This window comes from Amia ocellicauda, chromosome 2 (assembly GCF_036373705.1).
Source record: "Amia ocellicauda isolate fAmiCal2 chromosome 2, fAmiCal2.hap1, whole genome shotgun sequence".
Taxonomy (NCBI): domain Eukaryota; kingdom Metazoa; phylum Chordata; class Actinopteri; order Amiiformes; family Amiidae; genus Amia; species Amia ocellicauda.
This window is the reverse complement of record NC_089851.1, coordinates 19273162-19297848: the sequence shown is the minus strand read 5'-3', so window position 1 is coordinate 19297848 and position 24687 is coordinate 19273162. Positions and strand designations below refer to the sequence as shown.

Here is a 24687-nt window from a genome sequence, read left to right as displayed (position 1 = left end):
TTTTCCCCGTAAATGTAACTGAAAGCCTTTGTGTTAAGATTACATTGTTTTTCAGTTCTAATTAATTTACAGTGAGGGAAAAAAGTATTTGATCCCCTGCTGATTTTGTACGTTTGCCCACTGACAAAGAAATTATCAGTCTATAATTTTAATGGTAGGTGTATTTTAACAGTGAGAGACAGAATAACAACCAAAAAATCCAGAAAAACGCATTTCAAAAAAGTTATAAATTGATTTGCATGTTAATGAGTGAAATAAGTATTTGACCCCTTCGACTTAGTACTTGGTGGCAAAACCCTTGTTGGCAATCACAGAGGTCAGACGTTTCTTGTAGTTGGCCACCAGGTTTGCACACATCTCAGGAGGGATTTTGTCTCACTCCTCTTTGCAGATCCTCTCCAAGTCATTAAGGTTTCGAGGCTGACGTTTGGCAACTCGAACCTTCAGCTCCCTCCACAGATTTTCTATGGGATTAAGGTCTGGAGACTGGCTAGGCCACTCCAGGACCTTAATGTGCTTCTTCTTGAGCCACTCCTTTGTTGCCTTGGCTGTGTGTTTTGGGTCATTGTCATGCTGGAATACCCATCCTCGACCCATTTTCAATGCCCTGGCTGAGGGAAGGAGGTTCTCACCCAAGATTTGACGGTACATGGTCCCATCCATCGTCCCTTTGATGCGGTGCAGTTGTCCTGTCCCCTTAGCAGAAAAACACCCCCAAAGCATAATGTTTCCACCTCCATGTTTGACGGTGGGGATGGTGTTCTTGGGGTCATTCCTCCTCCTCCAAACACGGCGAGTTGAGTTGATGCCAAAGAGCTCGATTTTGGTCTCATCTGACCACAACACTTTCACCCAGTTCTCCTCTGAATCATTCAGATGTTCATTGGCAAACTTCAGATGGGCCTGTACATGTGCTTTCTTGAGCAGGGGGACCGTGCGGGTGCTGCAGGATTTCAGTCCTTCACGGCATAGTGTGTTTCCAATTGTTTTCTTGGTGACTATGGTCCCAGCTGCCTTGAGATCATTATCAAGATCCTCCCGTGTAGTTCTGGGCTGATTCCTCACCGTTCTCATGATCATTGAAACTCCACGAGGTGAGATCTTGCGTGGAGCCCCAGACCGAGGGAGACTGACAGTTATTTTGTGTTTCTTCCATTTGCGAATAATCGCACCAACTGTTGTCACCTTCTCACCAAGCTGCTTGGCGATGGTCTTGTAGCCCATTCCAGCCTTGTGTAGGTCTACAATCTTGTCCCTGACATCCTTGGACAGCTCTTTGGTCTTGGCCATGGTGGAGAGTTTGGAATCTGATTGATTGATTGCTTCTGTGGACAGGTGTCTTTTATACAGGTAACGAGCTGAGATTAGGAGCACTCCCTTTAAGAGAGTGCTCCTAATCTCAGCTCGTTACCTGTATAAAACACACCTGGGAGTCAGAAATGTTGCTGATTCATAGGGGATCAAATACTTATTTCCCTCATTAACATGCAAATCAATGTATAACTTTTTTGAAATGTGTTTTTCTGGATTTTTTTGTTGTTATTCTGTCTCTCACTGTTAAAATACACCTACCATTAAAATTATAGACTGATCATTTCTTTGTCAGTGGGAAAACGTACAAAATCAGCAGGGGATCAAATACTTTTTTCCCTCACTGTATATATCTGTTTTAGAACATACAAAAGTTTACAAACGAGAGGAGGCCATTCGACCCATCGTGCTCGTTTGGTGTCCATTAATAACTAAGTGATCCAAGGATCCTATCCAGTTTATTTTTAAATGTTCCCAAATTTTCAGCATCTACCACATTGCTGGGGAGTTTGTTCCAGATTGTGACGACTCTCTGTGTGAAGAAGTGTCTCCTGTTTTCCATTTTGAATGCCTTGAAGCCCAATTTCCATTTGTGTCCCCGGGTGTGTGTGTCCCTGCTGATCTGGAAAAGCTCCTCTGGTTTGATGTGGTCGATGCCTTTCACGATTTTGAAGACTTGGATCAAGTCCCCACGTAGTCTCCTCTGTTCCAGGGTGAAAAGGTTCAGTTCCTCAGTCTCTCAGTAGGACATTCCCTTCAGACCTGGAATAAGTCTGGTTGCTCTCCTCTGAACTGCCTCTAGAGCAGCGATATCTTTCTTGAAGTGTGGAGCCCAGAACTGCACACAGTATCCAGATGAGGTCTAACTAGTGCATTGAACAGTCTGAACATCACTGCCCTTGTTTTAAATTCTACACTTTTGACAATATACCCTGACATGCTGTTTGCCTTTTTTATTGCTTCCCCACATTGTTTGGATGGAGAAAGTGAGGAGTCCACATAGACTCCTAGATCTTTCTCATGTGTTACTTGAATTTCATCTGCCAGGTGTTGACCCACAACTGAATACCAAAGTCCCTTTGAATAACTTGTGCTGCCTGTAAGCCATGTTTCTGTCACTCGTACAACATCATAGTCATTCGCCAGCACTGTGGCTTCTAGGTCTAACATGTTGTTCCTTATACGCCTGGCATTGAGGTACAAACATTTCAGGACTTTCCTACTAGCAGTTTCCCTTTGTTTTATTTTCTTAGTGGAACTTCTCCCATTGTCAGATACTATTTAGTAGTTTTACTTTGCTATTGTGCAGAATTAAACACTGAAAGGTCCACATTTAAGCAGAAAATGTGTTGGGGAAAAAAACATACTGGATGTACTGTTATCAAATCAAACTTTCTAAATTCATGGTATAGATGAGTAGATGGAGCCAGATCTCCCTGCAGCCACTTTGTGAAACTGCACATCAGCACACTTACTCCAAAGATAAATAAATGTTCGACATACATGGTTTCCATTACAGGTTTTTTATGTTAAATACCATAATAATTGATTTACTTTATTAATTCCTCAGAACCTCAGGAACTAACTACTGAAGACATTTCTGAGCCAGGTAAAATGATTGAAATACCCTGACGGGGCACTTACCCTTACATTAAACAGTACCTTATTTGCATTATACAATTACAAGAATCTCATAAAGCTGAGCAGTGTGTTGCTACAGGCAATGCGTTGGTGGGCTGGTGGACGTGATGGTCTTAGTGATTCTTTAATAACAGGAAGTGCTGTTCTTAAAATGCACCTTTTTCTTGTAAATTGTGAGAGGTGTTCAAAGAAGAGCTTTTTTTTTCCTCAGATCTTGTTATTAAAGGCAATATAGAAATAATTATGACCCATTTTACATGCAGAACATTTTACTTTTGTTTGTGTGTGCAACGTTGTAAGGATGAGGAAAAAAAAAAAAGGAAACATTTTGAATACTTTTTGAAGACCGAAACCATGAGGGTGAAAATAATAACTGTGTGACCTTGTTAAACTTCCTGCTTTCATATTGAACTATGTGCTGGAACAAAAAAAACATGGAATATTATGCGCATATGGCAAACGGTTTTCTTCTGTTCAAAATTGAAGAGAGATGCATCCTGTTCTCCATTTCATACACAGCTTTCTGAATACATTATCCACCTATTTTTACTTTCTAAAAAAACAACAACACGCTTTTAAGCCGGGATAAAGTGCAGTGCGGTGGCTTGTCTGGTGTGCTTTAGTTACATTTTTGTAAATGACAGCAGATTTAAAATATGTGGAGTTGGATGATTCATAATTATTGAACCCTCTTGGAAAGATTAATTAATAATATATTGCCTTCTCTTACAGAACCTGATATTCACTCAGAAGTGAATGCTGAAGGTAAGAACAAAGCAATGGTTATTTTTATACACTACATTAGCATGCCTTAAAGGGGAAGTTAAATTGACAGCAAGTCTTGTGGTTTGTAGAGGTTAGTTTGTATTAAAAGCATCATGTCTTCCAGTATACAGTATGATATTTTTCGTAACAGTATATCATCCATGTTAATTGGAATGTTACAATTAAGAGCTGAAGGCTTATCAACACGATAAAGTACCTGGCAGTGTACCACAGTGTTCAGTGGAAAGTAATCTGAGTCCTGATCTCACTCCCACAGAGCACCTCTTGAATGGATGAGGACAGTGAATCAGTAAAGCACTTCTGAGTCATTTATCAAAAGGCCAAGAGTGAAACTGAAATGCAGAATAAGGAATTATTTGTTGGTGTCTGTCTGTAATTCCAGTACTTTTGGTGAGCTGGTATTGTCCTCTGATAAGCACTGTAAAATATACAAAATTCTAAACAAAAATAGTATTCATTTAAATTGAAGGAAAATGTGAATGTAATGAAGCCTTTGAACAGATTGGGCTTAGCATAAGATTTACTGCAATAAGTCATTAACTTTGTTTATTCCTTACAAACAAGAAAGGCCTGTTGCGTTTCAATATCTTGATCCCATCTGTCTCAGATTTCAACCCTGATGCCTCATGATAGCTGACTGTAGCAAGACACCTCTGACAAATAGATAGCGGCTATCAGATGACATGTGGAATTGGTGATTAGATCATGGGTCAAAGATTAGATTTACTCCCAGTGTTATTTTCAAATAATCTCCATAGTAAAGTAATGCAACCAAAAAACTTAATCCTACACCATAGACAAATGCAATGCACAATGCACAACATTTGAATATTTTGCTTAACATTTCAAGTTCAGATATACATGTAATACAAAATAATTGTGTTTTTCAGATCATGACAATGAAGAATCTGCCCCTGAGGAGGCTGTGCAAACAGGTAAATATGAGTTTGATAATGTCAGTGCAATGCTGAAAGATAGTGATTAATGGACTTGAAAACTAAAGTCCTCAATCTTGTATCTCTCTGCTCGAAGCATAGCCTAAGCATAAGATACTCCCTGAGGTACCTCCACAGTCATAAATACCACGTGACAAGCTTGCTTTCCTCTGCATCAGTAGCATCACTTCTCGTAGTGCTGCAACCGCGCTGCTCTCGTGTTATAATATTAAGAACAACATCCCTCCACTTCCCAGTCTCTGCCTCTACAGCAGCTCCTTAGCTCCACCCGCCACAGGGGGGGTTTCAACAGCCTCGTCCTCAAGGCCAGGCTGTCCTTCACTCAGCCAAACGGCACAGATTGTACGAATCTCTGAACTCTACTGGAGGGATGGAACGCCATTCTTCCAAAAGATATTCCCTCATTTGGTGTTTTGATGATGGTGGTGGAGAGTGCTGTCTAACACGTCGGTCCAGAATCTCCAATAGGTGTTCAATTGGGTTGAGATCTGGTGACTGCAAAAGTCATACCTTATGATTCACATCATTTTCATACTCATCAAACCATTCAGTGAGCTCTCGTGCCCTGTGGATGGGGGCACTATCATCCTGGAAGAGACCACTCCCATCAGTATATAAATGTTTGTAATGATTTGCAGTGACCCTTCCCTCTAAGGGGACAAGTGGACCAAAACTATGCCAGGAAAATGCTCCCCTCACTGTAGGGGTCAAGCAGTCAGGCCTGGACCATTCTCTTGGTGTTGCCACACATGCACTCGCCCACTTGTTGAGAATATGGTGAAGGGTGACTCATCTAAGATATCACTTTTTTCCACATCTCTGTAGACCAGTGCCTATGGTTTTTGCAACAGTTAACTCTCAAATGTGCATTTGTCTTTGTATTGAGGGGTTTATGCACTGCCATCTTGATCCAAAATCAAGCTCAACTGGGCCTGCTCAGCATTTTCATACATGCCACATAGCATGATAGGATGTTAATTGTTTAATTGTATCATGCAGTACACCTATTTGTAGGCATCTGCATTCGTTATGTTCCTCCACTCATTTATTCAGGTTTTTCCTTTAATTCAACACCCGTCTGTATATTGTCATTGTCTTAATCCATTATTTTATTTATTTTAATAGAAGAGGCTACTGGGGCAGAACAGCATATTCAGGAGGAGCCATCAGGTAAATACTTTCAACTGCATAAGGTTTAAGCTATTTATTCCACGGTTTATACCTGTAAACTTTACAGGGTGCTCTGTCTTTATATACAGTTCAAGCAGTTTCAAGGAAGTCAGGAAAGAAGCATTATTTCTAGATGCTATGGATGACTATTTGACTGCTAAGTGAATCATATAACTTTCACAAAGTTAATAAACTATTATTTGAAACTCTTATAGAAATGCATATGTTCACTGTTGTTGACGTACTTGATATATGGACGTAATCTCAAAACTTTAGTTTAATGAAAATAATATGCAAAGTTTTGTTGGCTTGATATACAAATCATTTTCTTTAAGCAAATATTTTTGTACAACATTACAATACATTATGTGCAGGACTGCAAAGGCTGGGGACATCCAATTAACTCGTTCAGATAATACAATCTCTCTTTACGTAATAGTACCTTGAATACAGCAGGCATCATCACATATATATTACACTTTGAAGTTCATGCATTAAAACATTTTAAATTAATCTGTATTTGTGTCGAAGTCGTTGGTTTATAGTGTGAGTGTCCTAGCACAGACTCAAATTTAGTGATAAGATCTAGCCACTGAATGGCTTTCATTTACTACATAAACACAAAATCTTGACATTTGTTTTATAGTGTATTTGTCTATGTAGCGGATGATGTTCATTGCCTGTCCAGAACTACAACCCTGTATAAAACATGATCAAACCCAACTGATTGTGCTCTGTTATTCACAGACGCTGACAGGAAGCTTAACTAGTGTGTAGTTGTTCTTGTTTTTTTAATTTTAGCCTCAGTTCAGTCTTATTTAGGAACAGCGTGTCTGTGAAGCATGACAGGTGGTGGTCATGTGTTAAGAGGCTTTGGAAAAATCTTTGGGAGTCAAAAGGTTGTTGAACACCATACTGTACACTTTACTGTTAACAATGGGATTCATTCCCAGTATGCATTTCCTTTTTAGCCTATGTCACATTGGCATTTTTTAAACTCACTGCCCTCACCATAAGTGGTAATTGTACCTTTAGAATTTGATTATCTGTTTCCCTCCCTCTGACCCTGCCCTGGTGAATCATCGTTAACTTTTAGCATGTAAAATAAGTTGAAGATTACAGTTTGAGCAGTGTGAAGAATACATATTTTGCATGTTAATAGTCAGTAGTGTGGTTGTCAGCAGTTTCTTACTTACTGTCAGTTGGTTTAGGCAAAGTGGAAATAAACAGAAAGTAAGGTAGGCTCTTTTAAATTGGACCCTGTGCCAGCTGGTTGTAACCGGCTGAAGTAGTTATTATGGAAAAATGTTGTAATAGCTCTTGTGTTTTTAAAGTTACTTTTTTTTTTTTGCAGTCCATTTGTCAGTTTGGGCTCAGTGGAAATAAAATACACTGATCTAGAAAATTAGGTAGATTTTCTTGAATTGGAACCAGTACCTTGTGCAAACAGTTGAAGCAGTTATTATATGACGTATTTTTCTTTCATGTGCTTTTTAAGTTCCTTGTTTTCCACCATCTCTGACTTTACAACTAACCCTTCCGGATATTGACTATAGAAAGCTGGGAAACCTGTCGGTAGAACTGTCCGCTATATTCATTGTGCACATTGTGTATTGTTAATATACACACTGTACCTGAATATAGGAGTAAACAGAACCAGCTTCTATAACTTAATAGAAAATGCAGGCTATTTAGAAACTTAACACTGTATCAATCTAAAAATATATATCCATGAACGAAACATCATTTTTAAAGTCCAGAAATAGTGTTTTAAAATTTTTGGCATTATTCAATTATATCATGTACTGGAATTCTGCATGCAAATGAAAAGGTATATACGTTATCTTCGAATTGTGGTTATTTGTTAGTTTCTAAAAACTGTTGTGTTTATTTGGTGAAGGCATTATGTAATGTAAGCCATAAGAGGTGCATGTGTAATTTGAAGAAAATAAAACTAATTTGTCTACATTGGCTATAAAATGTTTCTTCAGGGAGAGTTCAGCTGAGTTGTAATTCAGGTTTCTGTGGAGTATTTGGTCTTTTAGCTCAGTATTTTCGAGTGATAAGTGCATAAAAGAGGCACTGAAGATCTTATACTGGAGAGTTGAATGTTGTGGTTTATTGTTGATGCAACAGGGCACCTTTTGCTTACAGCAGATGGATACAATCAAAGTTGATGAAGGATGTTCGTCATACCTCAGAATAAAGAATCTACATTTTACTGTTTTATGCTATTTCATATTTATACTTGTATGACCAGAACATTTTGATAAATAAAATCTGCTGAATCTGTATTAAAAAGTGGAGAAAGGTGGATAGTTCAGTTTTTCAGCAGATAAATTACACTCAACCTATTCACAGGGATGTGACTGCTGCCGTACCTCTCCCGCACGTCCAAATATTAAACAGATTGCCCTCATTTTTATACTTCTTCACTGAATTACCTTCTTTGGGTTTATTTATTTTCATTATCAATATTGAATATTGAATGGAACAAAAACATTCAACTTGCTGTGGTCATCTCTGTTCTTTAATGAGATATGAGGAACTGCAAAAAATGAAAAATAATCACAAACCCTTACGTTTCTTTCAATTGTTTAAAATGATAGGAAGGACATTTCAACCACACAATTTTTATCAGATTTATTATGACAGGAACCGTGAAACGTGTGTGAGATGTTCACTGTCAAGGTTCAGGGAGAGGTTTAGCCTAAAGCTGGGCGATGCACTGGGTAGACAAAATGCAAAGCAAAGCCTGTGTCATCATTTCTAATGGAAATCTGACTGCCACAGTTCTTGTTTTTTTTTTTACTTCAGCTCAAGGTCATTCATGCAGAATACCTTTTGGTGGTAGTTGTGTTTACATGAACATGAAAACAACAGGGCAAAGCTCTTGCAAGTATTTGCATCGTATGCTTCTCTATTGAGAATAATTTATTTCCAGTGTGGTTTTTATGTACGTATTTGTACATTTTCATGTTGTCCAATCTTAGCTATTTTTAGTTTTAGTTTTCCTTTCGGTGAGGGGTAAAAAACAGTATTTGTCAATAAAAATATTAGGAATACTAGATGCAATCATGTTTGTAAGAGGAATTGGTTGTCTTGAAGTGGATTTTTTTGAATTAGCAGTCTTTTCAGGCAGTGCCAAAACTATTAATATTCAAAGTGACTGGAGCCCCTCCCTACTTCAGCCCATTATGAGTTGCTCCTTTGAAATGGAAATAATCTGGATCTATTCTTTTGAATGTGGCCTTTCACTGTGCATTCAGCATTGCATTGTGGTCACTGCAAGTTAGCAAGCACACATGTGACAAGATGTACTGCTAAACATATACAGCCAAGATGTTCTAAACATGCTTTTTGCTCAGTCATCAAAGCTCCAACCCCATTTCTAGACATGATGTGGATGTTAAATATAGCATTTCATGGGGATGTTTGTGGTGTGAAAGCTTAGAGGAAGACCTAGGAAGATTTTGTTTTTGTTTTTTCGGTGCAGTTGATGAATTGACATGTAGCCTGGTCCTCTAATTTAGCATTTCCCCTTGTTTTACAGATACATAAAGCTTGAAACAGAAAATTCGGACACCATGAGGACCAGCCCAAATTACATTCCGCTGAAAGGAAGCAGCTGCTTATTTCAACTGCGAAAATAAGAGATTTCTGGCCATTGGGGTCGAGTTGTTGAAAGAAAAATGATAAAATGTTTTACACCGTGCTTTTCGACCTGTCAGTTATGCTTTATTCCTTATCATGCATCATTTCTAGTTCAAAACACATTTCTCCTTCTGTAAAGTTTGATGCATATTTTGTTTTATTCTTTTTCTGTGGTTTTTAGGTTTTAAACATTTTTCTCTGGTATGAATCTTTTTCCTTTATTTTAAAATACTAGCTACACTCCTGTGTGTGGGCAGTATTTTATCATAAGTTATGTAAAGGAATATCCATGATTGTTCTTCTGTTTCCCTTTGATTGTTTGATGCATATAGTTTTAGTTTTTTTAATTATTATTTTGTTTGATTCTGTAGTGTACATGATGTTTGGAAGTTAAGGTTTTTAGCTTCGTATTTAACCTTAGTGGTTAGGTGGTAATGACTTTGCTTTAAAAGAAAAAAATAATCTGCAATTCAAATACCAGACATTTTAGTGGGAAGGTACGGATGCAAAACTGCACTGATCTCTCACAGTGAGTTACTCCACTGATGCTGTTTATTACCCTAAAGTATTGCGTTATCAATGTGGCGGTGCATATCTAAAATTAATTTATGCTGGCAGGTTAATTTAAAACTATAGTCAGGAATCATTGTGTATGAGTTTGTTTGTGTATTCATTTGTATGTGCATGTTACCTTAAAAAAAGAAAAATCCTCACTGGCTTTTGCCATAATTATCAATAAGCTTAGGCAGGATATCCAACTGGTGTTTTTCTTTCTAGCTTAAGCAAATGTATCATTTTCCACTGACTTTACCTCACTTGGTGTAGTACCATTTAATGGCACAGACTCTCTGGCTGACAATGTTCTGCTTGCAAAAGCAAACTCTTACACTATACATGGACGCGCACAAGTGGTTCTCAAGTACCGTTTTTCTTTTGAGAAATATAGAAGCAAGGTTGTCCACATTTCTTAGAGATATATCATTTTTTGTCACTAGACTATCATAGATTTAAAGTATAGAGGTTAAATGAAATGGCTAAGCCACTTTTGCATTACTTGTGTACAGTTATAGTTGTCTAGGGGTTGTTTAAATCTTGGACAGTTTACTGAGCTCACTAGGGTCTTAAGCTGAGATTGTTCAGGCTGCGGGCCTCGCCCTTCACTGCTTTAAAACACTATTGCACAGTTAGGGTGACTGTCCTTTCTGTGTTCATCAGGACACTTCAGGATTACTCTGTGTACACTATGGGTATGGGAATATACTGTAGTGGTAGAACTCTTGAAACCTTACCATTGGCTCATTCGAAGTGAAAATATAAAGTTTTTTTAAATGTGAATAAACCTTTGACTTTTGGGATCTAGGTCTATAATAATGACCCAAATGTGAATACAGTCAAACATGAGAGCCGAGGAAAAGGGTATCTTAATAAACTGTCCCTTAGTTTCCTGATGAACATGTTGTCCTGTTCCTGGAGCTTTATACTGTTTTCTTGTTGTTGTAATTTGAATTTGTGTTTGTATTCTTGTTCAATAGGCAAAGGACTCTGAGGGTATCTAGACTAATTATTAGGAAACTGAAAACAAGTGAACCTTGAAGGAAACTCAGTCATTCACTATGGTGTCCTGGCTGTGAAAATATCTTCCACTGAAGATGCGGTACTTTTTTTTTTTTGAGTGGTAGAATCTGTAGCATTTGATGTATTTTGTGGTGATTCAGGGCCTGCCAGAATAAATATGGGTGATGTGTTGAATATTAAGAAATTCTGCAATGAGAGACATTTCTGAAAAATATTTTTTTTTTCAGAATAATATTTCTATAAAAGTGCTTTCATACATAGTTTTGCAGGATATTCTTTATTCTTTTTATTTTATTTTTTTTAAATCAACTCTTTTCGATTAGTGTCTCTTTTCTACTCTTAACACTTTCAATGTGAATTTTTAAGGTGATAAATACTACATTCTACATTTATATAAGGCAGAGGTTTTACTCTAGATTTGTAAAAAGCTTTCTAGATTGAAGTATTTTTAATTCTCTGGTTTTAAAGAAAAAAAGTGTTATCTTTTTAAAAGCCATAAGTGAAAGGTGGGGTTCTTGCTGCTTTAGAATGGGTTTTTGTCGCAAGGGAAATGAATTGCACAGCATAAGCAATAATAACACTATGACAATCTTAAGGTATCTTTCTTATATTGCAGTTCATATTTTGAAACAATTTTGTCAGAAGTTTACATGGCATCCTACTGTATAGGCTAACCAGTTTAAATTATTGTGAAATTGCGATTTTGGGATTTTATATGGCTGTTACAGTATGTAAATTTTCTGTTTGAGGCTGCAATAAAGATTTTGGGAGAAAACATATTGTGTATTCCTTCTTTTGAAAGATTTAAACTGTAAATGTGATGTTGTATGCATACTGTTTAGGTCCTATAGATAACTTGGAAAAAAATGTAAATATTTTGAGTAAACCTGTTATGTTCTGTACATTTGTTTCCATGAAGCAAATGTAAATACTTATTTAGCTCTACCAAGCCAAATAGATCACAATCCGTCTGTCCACTAAATCCACTAAATTATTTGGTGTGCTGTATATTTTGTAACACTGTCAGTTTGTGATGTTTTATGCTATACATCTAAATTTAGTTTTTAGTTTTTTAACTAAGCATTTAAACATGATTTAATTCAGCAAGTGAACACATTAGGATGGCATTGCTATATAAGTCTGAATCACACAAACCCTGCACTAGAAAACAGACCAGAATAGATGGAGCATGAGCCAACTCTTCATTACATGAGGTGGAAGGACGCATGTTTAGGTCTAGGTTAACTATTTTATAAATGACTCACACATTACAATAGTATGGCTATGTGTGTACGTTTAATTGAAATGTAATGTAAATCAAAGTATAATGTTGAAATATTCTATCTTATAGAAGCAGTTGAACCACAAGGTGAAGAAAAGCCAAAGGAGAAAGGTAAGCCAAGTTATTTCAATTGGGAACACCTGAAATGTTCCAATTCAACATTACAAAACTAAAACAATTCCCAGAGATACCTCCAGGTGGCATCAAGGTTCCTCACATATGCAAAGAAGCGAAGGAGATTCTCCATTTATTTACTCATAGAATATATTTAGTAAAGGATAACCTTAGAGTAAGTAGTAAAATGTTAACTGGTGACAAAACGGCCAACAAATAAGTGCGGATGAAAATCTTATGGAAGAAATCAAAAGAGTGAAAATGGCATCAATATTGAGAAAAGTATCTGTTCAATCAATGCACCGTACCAGTTCTCACCCACGGCTCTAAAATCTGGCCATGAAAAGTCGCACAAGAACTCCAAATTACACAGTGAAGCATGTAAGTATGTATGCTTGGAATAGCAAGAAGGTAATTTCCTCATCTGTTACATGTTATTTGAATATCTTGATTTGTTTATTTGTCTACCCTAGACTTTAATAGTCTATTTTATCTAGTCTATTTAATGAGGCAGGACTGTAGCAGTTATACATTTCTATTTTTCGATTCATAAAACCACAAAGCAGTCTGGGGAGCTTAATTTAAAGCTTAATTTTATCATTTTTATTCTGAATTTATTTACTAATTTGTGGATTGTTTTTTGATCAGGGCTTTCTAAACCTTATAATGTAATAATGGTGCACACATAGAACCTTGTATGTTAATGATTTTAGGTCACCTTGGTTAAAGCTGTCTGCTAAATAATTTAATATAATAAACATCACCACATTATTACTTAAAATAAGTCACCCAGTCATGCTAGTCTATCCCTATGTACTGAATTTGGTCCGAAACATGATGGGTGTGTGTTTTATTTTCTCTGTGTAGTAGGCAGAGTTCTTTACTGTGCAACTAAATGGGAAAGCAAAGGGTTAAAATGCATAGGACTTAACTGACATTTAGTAAGTAAACAGACACACTAATGGCAGAGCTGAGATTCCTGTCCTGATTGTAGTCACATTTCATACAGTCTAGCACACTGCAATTCATTATCATCTTTAGCACGAGAGGTCAAAACTGTAGTCTTCTCTTTGTCACATAAATAGTGTAAGGGGATGTGCCAAAGAGCTACTGGTGTCATTTCGATTTTAGTTACCGCTTCTTTATCAATTTCTTAATAACACGTTTCTGATTATTCATGTTCATTTCATAGGTTTATCACCATGTGAAGCAGCATGCATTAGCACTTCACAAAGTTAAGTTTGAGGGTATTTGTAAGGTTCAGAGGATGAGTAAAGTAATTTAATACATTTATGAAAAACAATCTGAATATACCTAGGAAAGTTCATAGCAACTATATATTTCAGAATTTCATTTTTTCTTACAATTTCAAAAATCAGTGATCAGTTTATCTGATAGAGGCCAGAATCTAGAGAGAAAAATGTATTTATTAGATTTTACAAATGTATCTTACAGTGCTTCCAGCCTCAACTGGAACATTAATATTTGTTTGTCTATCTAGCTATGTAATTGCGTCTTTATCCGTGTGGATTAAATAACACATTAATGTCTAGAAATGTCACCATATGTTAGAGCAATCTTGCGGTTTCTGTAAATGAAAGGAAACGTTGCAAACATTTATGACTGACGAGAATGCATGGAGCATGAAGAATTGAGTTTTCTCTTAATATGCTAGATTATTATGTGTGACGAACAAGCCAAAGGAAAACCGTAGTGCCATCTTTGAGTTTTTTATTTGACTTACTAAAAAAATCAGTGGATCTATGTGCTCTAGATTATTAAAGCTTATATTGTATGTGTTTCTTCAGTGCCCTGTCTTCTTTCTGGGGCTCTGTTCACCTGTGGTTACTTTTTAATTAGTCTTGTAGTGTTGTACTTATTACACAAGGCCCCTGGCTAAGTCTCCACAATTATCGAACTATTGCACAGTGTCAGCTTTGATTTTAATTACAGCTGTATATTTTAAATGAACCCTTTCTGAAAATGCAGTTCACAATTCCCTGTCTAGCAAATGGAAATTAAAGTGTTTTGTAGCAAGTTTAATACCATACCGTTGTGTTAGAATTAACAGCTGTTATTATATCAGCTTTTATATATTATGTAAATTGACATAAGTAATATCATGCATTTTTACAGAAAATTAATAGAACCGAAAGTTAATAGTGAGCTGTCTTGGGATCTGGTATAGCCTAATGATCAACCATATTTGCTGTAATTTATACTGAGCCTAAAAAGATTTAGTAAAAGTGTTAATCCATTTGGTCGTTATTCGGGAACAATGCCAACTAGAACTTGAAAGGAGACGCAAATGTTTATGCTGCTAGAATTCTACAGGGTTCCCACAGGTCCTTGAAATCCTTGAAAGTTTTTGAAAATAGACATAAATAGACACGGGTCATTGAAAGTGCCTGAATTTATATATTTTGTGCAAGAACAGAAATTGAAGTTTTTTTTTTACTTACACATTCAATCCTCTCTCTCTTTTTAATTGTTGTCTGTGGGCTTCTGTAAAGCCTGCTAGTTCTCATTATAAAAAAAAATCAGTGTTTTAACAGTAATTAACCTTGATCCGTGTCTCAAACTATGCCGTGTCAGGTTGTTGAATTTGAGGGAATCGGGCCTGGAAAATCCTTGGAAAGTTCTTGAATTTTATGTTTAAGAAGGTGTGGGAACCTTGATTCTAAACTAAAACGAGAAGTTTAAACTAAAATGTTGTCCTTCCATTACTGGATGTTGCTTTCCCTTTCACTGGGGGGGGAAGTGGTCACTCCCCACAGTGGGCAGATTGATTTCCAGCTGCATATGCTAGAAGTACAGCACAGTCTCTCCCCCCTTCCATCCAAGAGGGAGTTATATGTCTGTCAGATAATTAACCTGACTGGTAAGGTTTGATTAATGTCAAATCTTAGTAGACTCTTTCTGTCTGCTTCGATTAGGATAGCGTTTTGCATAATGTTACTCTAGAAGGGAAGGTCTCATTTGTTGCACTTCAAGGTTGTAGAGTAGATACTAGGACATCCACAGACTTCCTGTGCCTTGGGGTTATTGTTCCCTTTGCATTAAAAAAAAACTCTAGCAAAACAGTCATTTTTTCACACTATTTATCATTTACTTCCTGTTCTGTTTTTTGTTTTTAAACATCAAATTATGTTTTACTGTAAGGTGTACGTCTTCGAGAAACAGGAAGCAGTCAAAGCAATTTATAGATCTGAAGAGCTGTCTCCAGATGTATGTCTCTGGTAAATAAGTACTTTGTGTTAATCAGGATTTGATTACGGTTTCCGGAAGTTCCTAATAATTCGTAGTGAAGGTGTCGGTATCTGCTCCATTTACCTGATAGATGATAATGACTGGAGCTTAAATTGGAAATGTTAACTGTGATTCTTTATTTAACATACGGGGTCATATCTGCCATATCTCTCCTGCGCTCTGAGGAAAGGGAGTTATAATTTATTAAAACAATACTACCGGGAGAGAACAGCTGCTGCTAATATGTGGAAATAGGAAGGAGGCCCAGAGAAGGTCTGCTGGTGAAATCGTCTGCCTTTTGAGACTGTGAGGAAGGACTGTCGGCTTTATACACGCTTGACTAATGGGAGCCTTTTATTGTCATCTTTTGTTGGTACCTTTTCTTCTTCCATTGCTCTAAGTCATCCCTTTTAAGTAGCGTAGCATCATTTCTGCAGAAAGCACTTTCCACAATACAATCGCAGCAATTAAAAGATTCAGTCCCAACCGTGCTTGAATTGCTGCTCCTTGCCTTTGGCTCAGGAGGTACAATATTAAAATCCATCTTCAGGGAAATAATCAGCTTTCTTTCCTTCCCAGCAGCCTCTTCTCCACTTTGAGCATCAGACCTCTAACCCCAATTAGGTATTTTATATCATTGTAATGGCACTGAAAACTAAGTAAAGATTTTTTTTTCAAAATCTGGTCATAGCAATATGTAAGTATGACAATATATCTTGAGAAGTGCTGTATGGTTAAACCAGTGCTGATAGTATTTAGCATTTACATATATTTTGTGTGCATTCAACAGTACCTTGGTGTATTATTTTTTATGGTAATGTACAAGGTCTTATCAGTGAGAGTTTGTAGGTTAATTTCAGCAGTTGTTGTACAATTTAAAGTTGATGATAGTTTAAAGGCAGACATATAAAGATCTATGATAGTATGTAAGTATAAGTTTACCTATGTCTTATGCAGTGATAACACAACAGTGCGCCTGACTACTGCGGACTGCAATACAGAAAAGGAATAGAGTTACCATCATAATTATATAATTGTGTATATTACACTACACTACTGCACTCTTTAAAATGACTGCTTGTAGGCTACGCTGGAAGTAATTGAAGAGAAGACGACTTAATTTGGTCCCATGCAGACTAATCCAGTGAAAGCGTTCTTTACAGTTGTGGATATGTTGTTGTTGCAGTTCTTTGACTTGCTGTGAGAGTTATTTATTAGTACAGCACATTCCACTTATCTCTGAAGCACTCTGCAAGCTCATACAGTCAACCATGTGAAATTAATTTTGAGGCAGACATCCCTCCCATGGGACCCTTCTATCTCTTTAATGATGCACGTGCTTCACAGATGCACAATGAACAGTCTTTGTAATAGTCTATAAGGACAGGCAAGGATAGAGCTGGTTTATTTACTGTCTTTCTTGCTTTCAAACTGAGGGCATACGCTTGTCTTAGATTTATGCTTGGATAAAATTCATACATAACTTTGCTGCTCCATTTTGCAAGTGACACAGTTTTAGCTCTGGTCATCAAAAGCACAAAAGGCCAGTGACACACAGCGAAGTCAATAGGCTTAAAGCTTTTTGGTATAATTGCAATTTTTTCCCCCAATCAATACTTAATTAATTATTCATTCAAACAATAAAGCAGGTTTTTTTCACGGTCTCAAATGATAGTGCCCTGGGAGTGGTCCTCAACACATTGTTGATTTGTCTATCTTGATTTCAGCAAAGAAGAAGAAGAAGCCAAAGCTCTTGAATAAATTTGATAAAACTATCAAAGCTGAGATAGACGCTGCAGAAAAGTTACGGAAGAAGGTGAGGTTTAAACTATTTTTCCACCAAGCTAACCCTGTGAGATTTCCAGCTTTATGCATTTCATCTGCTTTCAGGGAACAACCACATTTAATAGATAAGAATATTAAATGATGGTGCCATTTCAGATGCCGTTGCCAATACAGTAGCTGTAGGAATGAGAACTAGCAGATCATTGCTTTCATTTTAATGTCCGTTAATCTGATTTGTCCATGGTTCCTGCTTAAACTTGTAGTATTCAATATTCGGCCTTGTTTAACGTGTGAGGAATTCAGATATCCAGGATTTGTATTGTTAAATTAAACAGATTAATCTAGATGTTCTCGTGCACCTGAATTATTATTTTATTAATCAATTTTGCAAGTAGGTGATGACTCTTTAATTTAAGGACTTACTGTCAGCTGTCACTGATCATAATAAAAAACTCAACAGTCAAAAACAGCTAAAAATAATGTAGACTGATTATATCTATCACATGTATTTAGAAATGCTAATTACAAACTATAAATACATTTAAAATACTTTTAAAAAAACTGATTTTATTAATCTTTTTAAGGTTTTCACTGCTCTAGATTAACAGATGTTTCTCTTTGTAAAAAAAAAAAAAAAAAAAATGTTTTTCATAGGGAAAAGCAGAAGAGGCACTCCAAGCTTTTGAGAGTCTTGTCAGCAAATACCCCCAGAGTCCAAGAGCTCTATACGGAAAGGCACAGGTATATATGGTATATTGTGTATATAAATACACAATCACTGCATGTGTGACATTGTTTCCGTATGTCAACTGACTGCACTAAACCACTGTTTAAAAAACACTGGTTTAGTTTAATTTGAATTATTATACCTCCAGTCTTCCTTAGGAAACTGCATTTCTTGAACCAACTGAATTAACATGTTGTGATCTTGTACATTAGTTGTATTTAGTAACTTTTTCTGTAGTGTGTCCTATGTATTGTAAGTCCTTCTTTTAAAATAGCAGTCAATTTAAGGACACTTCTTGTCCTTTGTGTCCTCAATGTGTTGTTGAGTCTTTTTCAGTTTTTTACCCACCTGTGCATGAACAACATCATCAACACAAATTAAACATCCTTATAAATCAACTTCAAAAGCATTTCACAGTAATCTTTACATCAATAGAGACTTTTCACAATTAAGCAACCGACTCCGTTATGTATCTTTTAAAGTCCAAACTTTATAAAGTGATCAGAGCGTCCCTGCTGACAACGCTGTCCTGTGTTTGAGCAGGCTGAGGATGACCTGGCCGAGAAGAAACGAAGCAATGAGGTTCTTCAGAGGGCCATTAACACCTTCAGAGACGCCGCAGACCTGCCCGGTGCCCCGGCTGATCTGGTGAAACTGGCACTCAAGCGACGAGCCGAGAGGCAGCAATTTCTAGGTAAGAGCAGCCGAAACATCACACAACACTTTATTTATTTAAAGATAGGTGGATTTTCTTCTCAAAAGGCTGCATACAAGAAACGGGACAGTATTAAATCTGCATTAAATGTTGCCATTTTCACCAATTGCAAATTACAAGCCTTGTTACAGTTTTCTATGATATGAGGCTTGTTATACCACATAATGGAAACCCAGAATCAAGTACTAGGGCTGTATTTGGGAAGCAGCTGGGTGACTTCAAAGTATTGATTTAGTTACATAAATGTATGCAAATATCTAAAACATGCATAAGAAATATCAATAAACTCTCAGCCTTATCCTGACATCTAATGGATAATGGTACAAATTACAACATTTCAAGTGTTGACAAATGTTATATTTTGTTTGTCTCCAGAGCTGAAACAGGATTTTATTTTGAGCTGGTTTGTTTCCTTGTGCCCTGGAAATATAGGTCGCATGCGAGGTGCCCTGGTTACACTGGAGAAGCTAGTGCAGCTTTTTCCCGAAGACATCTCCCTGAAGAATGACCTGGGAGTGGGTTTTCTGCTCCTGGGAGACAACAAAAATGCCAAGAAAGTCTATGAGGAGGTGGGCAGTCTGGAGCACGCATTTAGCTGGAGCTGCTTGCTCTTGTCATTCATGTCACCGTTTCAATGGAAGTTCTTTGAAAATGAGTCTCTCAGAAAAATATGCCTTGCTGGTATCCTGAATATTGATAGATTCAGAAAGAGATGTATTTAAATTTAAATGCAAAACTCAAAGCCTAACAGAACAAACAAAACTAGCCATAAAAGAAATTGAAATGTCATGCATATATTTTTAAGCAATTCTGATACCCCTTGGAAATATCTACACAGACTAGGCCTCTGCTTATAAAATACCCGTCCATTTGAAGAGGGAGTGCCATCACCAGGGATCCAGATATCCATTGTAATCAATGAAAACCTCCAGCAGTTAGCAATGTGTGTGTGTATATGTGTATATATTTCCTTTTACATGTATTTGGTGGTGGTGGTTTGTTTTTGTAGTTGTGTGCAACATCAAATTAATTAAATTCGGCATTGTCATTTGCACAGAAAAGTCTAGAATATTCCGTGGCCACACAACAGCTAGCAGTTTGAGAGTTGCCTGATGTCTTGTTGCTTGGACTGTAAACATTTCTAATGCTAGTAGGTTTAGTGTTTGATGTAAAATCACTTTGAAGGGTTTCAAAGAGCATGTTTGTCACGCTGCCCCTCCCAGCTGCTGGAGCCGTTCGTAATGATGGGGAGTCCAGGGAGATGGCAGAGAGGCCGTATGGGGTGAAGGCCCGGGCAGACTGCCTTATAGGCTCAGAAGTTCTCTTAGAAGTATTTAAAGACTTCTGCGAAACAGGAATCATTTTTCTTTTTAGCTATTCAGCACTAATTCAGGGTGTCTGTAATACATAGAAAAGCACTTGGAAATTAAGAGCAATAATATATTTTTACTGGTCCTTGCTCTTTCAAATATTGGCTTTCATTACATTGTTTTTTGATCTTCTGAGATTAAAAAGCTGTGGATTCAAAAACTGCATACTTTTTTAGTTTAGTTTTATTTTGTTCTTTAAATGTACAAAAATGTTATCAATATTATTTCATTTCCAGGTCTTATCTATAGTGCCAAATGATGGCTTTGCCAAGGTTCACTACGGTTTCATCCTTAAAGCTGAGAACAAGATAGTGGAAAGTATCCCGTACCTGAGGGTGAGTGATCTCTAAAATAGCAGTACCTTAGAAGTAGAAATAATAATATTCTGCATCATACTCCTCATTTTGTAAACCTGTACAGTGTTTCAGGATGCTTTGCCATGATAGTCATCATCAAAAAATGATTTGTGTTGTATGGTGCCATCTTAATATTATTTTCATCTTACAAAATAGATCAGTAACTCTCAGGAGAATATGTATAAAGAAAATTACTTTATGTATTGTTGTACTGTTATGTACATTTTTTGTGCAAGAGTTAAAACTTAGATTGGAGTGCAAAACGACGTGCTTGTTTAAATGCTGTTGTATGTTATACAGGAGGGATTAGAATCTGGAGACCCGGGCACGGACGATGGCAGGTTTTATTTCCATCTGGGAGATGCCCTGCAAAGAGTTGGAGATAGCAATGTAAGTTATAATTGTCTAAGAATATAACTGTATTCTGTGTGATAAAATGCTGTATTTAATATGGTCTTCGTGGTATTTCATCACTGCTTTCAAATTAAATGAATGGCATATTTAGATCTCTTTCTTAACATTCTTAAAAGCACCCTTGTCTATTACAAACAAATATGCCAGGGTGTTTTGTTGTATTATTTTTTAACGTATTTAATCTGCTCGTATAGTTTGCTGCCCAGATATTACCCATATATTGAATAATTCACAATTAGTAAGGTAAGATATTCCTCATATTTTGTTTATTTTCCAAGAAGACATTGTCATCCTTGTCATATTTAATTGAAACCTGGGTCAGATTTTTCAACTTTAAAATGTCCTGAACTTTGTAAACAAATACTAAGTCACTTTTGGATAAACAGTCTTGTTTTAGGATTTAGAAAGTTAAAGGAGACCCAATATTTTGTAGTAAACATTTATTATTATTATTATTATTATTATTATTATTATTAGAAAACCTCTTCAGTTTATAACCCACTTCCTTGATGTCAATGTTTTTACCTCCAGCTTCCTTACAATTTGTTTTGGCCTTCCAATTTGCAGAAGAGGTGAAATACAGGTTAATTAATTGAAATTAAAGATATATGTGTTGTCTTGTATGCAGTTTGTTATTACTCTGTTACACTATTATTAATTCCCCTTTACTGAACAGCATTTAATGTTTGTTTTTAGGAAAATGCAAATCTGCGGCTAGAATTGTACTCTGTGCATGCAGAGCTTAAAAGCTATTCTATCACGTAAGCCAGTGCTTAATGCTGCCTGCTGAACTGTTGTGTGCTTTACTTACAAGTCAGCTGCCATCAATCATGTAAGTAGTAAACAGTCAGATTTAAGCTGTCAGGCTCCACAAATAGCAGTCTGATGTTTCTGGCCCTTGCCTTCACCCTTGCTGACATTAATAGTCTATGGGAGAAAAACAAAATGAGCTGTATTTCCAAACCCCGCTATTCATTTTCTATTTTTTAGGCTTTAAGGTCTGCATATTGCACAGGCTTTTTCTAGTTTCTCCTTGAATAAGAGAAAATTGGTTTGTGAAATGTGTTACGATGAAAATAAATGTGTTGTTTGAACTGATTGAACTGGTTTCTTGAGTGGCTCGTGTGGCTTGTAGCACAGATTGAGCCCTCAGACATCTCTGGTTTCAAATCTGTGACCCGGTGGGGGGGCAGTTTGCTGGGGTGTTGGGGGGGCTCAGAGTTTTTTTTGCCAGGATTTTTTCAGTTTGCTCCTCAACAGCGACCACAGTGGCTTACTGTATTCCTCTTGCTGCAGCTCTGCTTTTTATGCTTTTAACTCATAGAATGAGAGTAAATGTTAATGCAGAAACCAAATAAAAGCATGTTAAAACCTTAATCTTGGTTAGAACAGTTTTGTTTTTCATGAAACAGAAAAATTATTCAAGGGAGACTTTTTTGGATTTCATTAATTAAATTCCATCCCACATTTAATCAAAATGTAGACCCTTCCAATACTTGCAGATTACAAACTCAGTTACTGATGGCAGCGTTTGTTTTGTTTTCATAAGATGTTTCTTGTATCTACCCTGTGAAAGTGAGTCATCTTTGTGGACGGCTTGTAAGTGGTGAATTGTTAGGTGGATGAGGTTTATGACCTTTAAGACCGGACAAAATGGAGAGGGATTGTCATGATGTAATCAAAAGTGCTCCTACGATCTACAAGGTTTTGGGAGAAGTGAAGTGAAGTGATATTTGTCATATGTACAGAGAGATGGTTTACACTATCATAAACCACTACCTCACGCAGGTTTACAGCATTTCCCCTAAACATTTGCATAGGCAGGGCGGTCAGTTAACAAGTTGTTGGCTATGCTTGCTTGATGAGTAATAAAATAACAAGAATATCTTATTTTCTAGGCCTACAAGTGGTATGAGATTGGACACCAGAGAGGACATTTTGCGTCAGTGTGGCAGAGATCTCTTTACAATGTGAATGGACTGAAAGCTCAGGCTTGGTGGACAGCTAAAGAAACTGGTTACACAGATCTTGTAAAGGTAAGTTGTTACATGTCTCACAGTGGCATTGCTCATTGTGGCAAAACATGCTGTTTCTTAGAATATCAGTGAAAAATATCAGTTTTGAAAATGAATGATTGTACTGCTTCTGGCTGGCGACAGGCCAACATGGTCCTTGATATGTTGGTTGTAAAAAGTGGAGCAATTCTTTATACCGTTAACGATGCACTTTAATTGTAAATCATATTATATAAAGCTTTTAACACACTGTAGTAATGCAGACTATATTTGTGGATAATTGCCCTCATAATGTTTCCATCCAGAACCACTCGTATATCTTTTGTTCTCTTAATGTAGTATAAATGTGCTAACATCTTTGTGCAATCAGATTTTTTTTTTTTTATCATCACTATTGCTTGTAGTAATTTGTAGGGCCTTGCTGTAGAGATGTTAACACTTACACTGTAAACAGTAACAGACGTTTAAGACAGTTGCAGGGTAATTTACTCAACATATTAAGTATGTATATGCCTAAGACTCTCAGAGTTGTTTGCTATTAAACAAAGTATTTTCCCAGAGGGGATTACTTTTATTATAATTAGCAGTAGCAAAAATAAATGAAGGTTACAACTCCCCAACTACATCTTGTAGGTGTACTCATGGGCGCCTTTATTGCATGAAATAAATAGGATATATTGGTTTCTACTACTGTTTGACTTGGCCTTGAGCTCCTCCGGACCGCCTGCTAAAATGCCTTGAGCAGTCCTGCAGCTGCCTGGTGGATATGTAATTAGTCTGAGGGTCATCAACCAAATCTAACCAGAACAAACAGCAGCCTTTTTAATTAGATCTGTCTGGTATAAGAATATTCCTGCCAGATGATGTTTAATACAGTGCAGAAAAACAAACAGATAAAATGCATATTAACATAACGTTATCCACATCTTTGGATTCCAAATGTGAATTACTTCCTCATTGGCTGGCATTAAAGCAAAAAACAAGCTGAAAGAGGAATCCTATGCATTGTAGTGTCTAACTGAACCATATTTAAGTAAATAAAACCTAAAATAATTATAATTAATGTGTTCATTGAATGTAGGCCTATAAAGACAGTAAGAAAAGAACCATGCATACAAGTAAAATATAACCTAAATGTGCCGAAAAGAGGCCGGACTCTTGCTGCACTAAATTTAATTATATCACATCACATCATTGTGCCGATTGTCATTGTGGTCACAAGATGCTTGGTATTCTTCTCTCATCCTTCTCAATTACCTCTGCCATCCTCTTGCAGTCAGTTTGTGCTATTATTGATGTACAGTATCAAAATTAATCATTTTCAGATCGCTGGGTTTTATTTATAGATTACGAATCACAAACTGCACCCAGCTTTTGCCTCAAACTTCTATTGTTAAATCCAAAAGATAGGCCTACATTGCACTGGAATTGAAAAAGCCAGGAGTCCTGGACCTTGTTCAGAGCTTCTGTAATTATTTGTCAATAGATATCTTCAATACCTTGGACCTTTTCCAGTGCCTACAATACAGACCGACAGAAATGAAATGGCAGCCTAATAAGTGTTTTT

The 24687-nt window shown here is 36.7% G+C and overlaps 1 protein-coding gene across 5 annotated transcripts in view; it reads left to right on the top strand.

Moving 5' to 3' along the window:
- Window positions 1–24687, top strand: part of unm_hu7910 (un-named hu7910) — a 65065-nt gene that overhangs the window by 31345 nt on the left and 9033 nt on the right. For 4 of the 5 annotated variants that reach the window (XM_066720261.1, XM_066720252.1, XM_066720227.1 and 1 more), the window contains 12 exons: window positions 2882–2920; window positions 3685–3717; window positions 4629–4673; window positions 5820–5864; window positions 12445–12486; window positions 17466–17554; window positions 18178–18264; window positions 18794–18944; window positions 19398–19534; window positions 20572–20670; window positions 20992–21081; window positions 23004–23141. In XM_066720261.1, coding sequence (XP_066576358.1) covers window positions 2882–2920; window positions 3685–3717; window positions 4629–4673; window positions 5820–5864; window positions 12445–12486; window positions 17466–17554; window positions 18178–18264; window positions 18794–18944; window positions 19398–19534; window positions 20572–20670; window positions 20992–21081; window positions 23004–23141 — 995 coding nt within the window. The remainder of the gene's footprint in view (window positions 1–2881; window positions 2921–3684; window positions 3718–4628; window positions 4674–5819; window positions 5865–12444; window positions 12487–17465; window positions 17555–18177; window positions 18265–18793; window positions 18945–19397; window positions 19535–20571; window positions 20671–20991; window positions 21082–23003; window positions 23142–24687) is intronic. The other variant, XM_066720244.1, reaches the window with a different exon arrangement.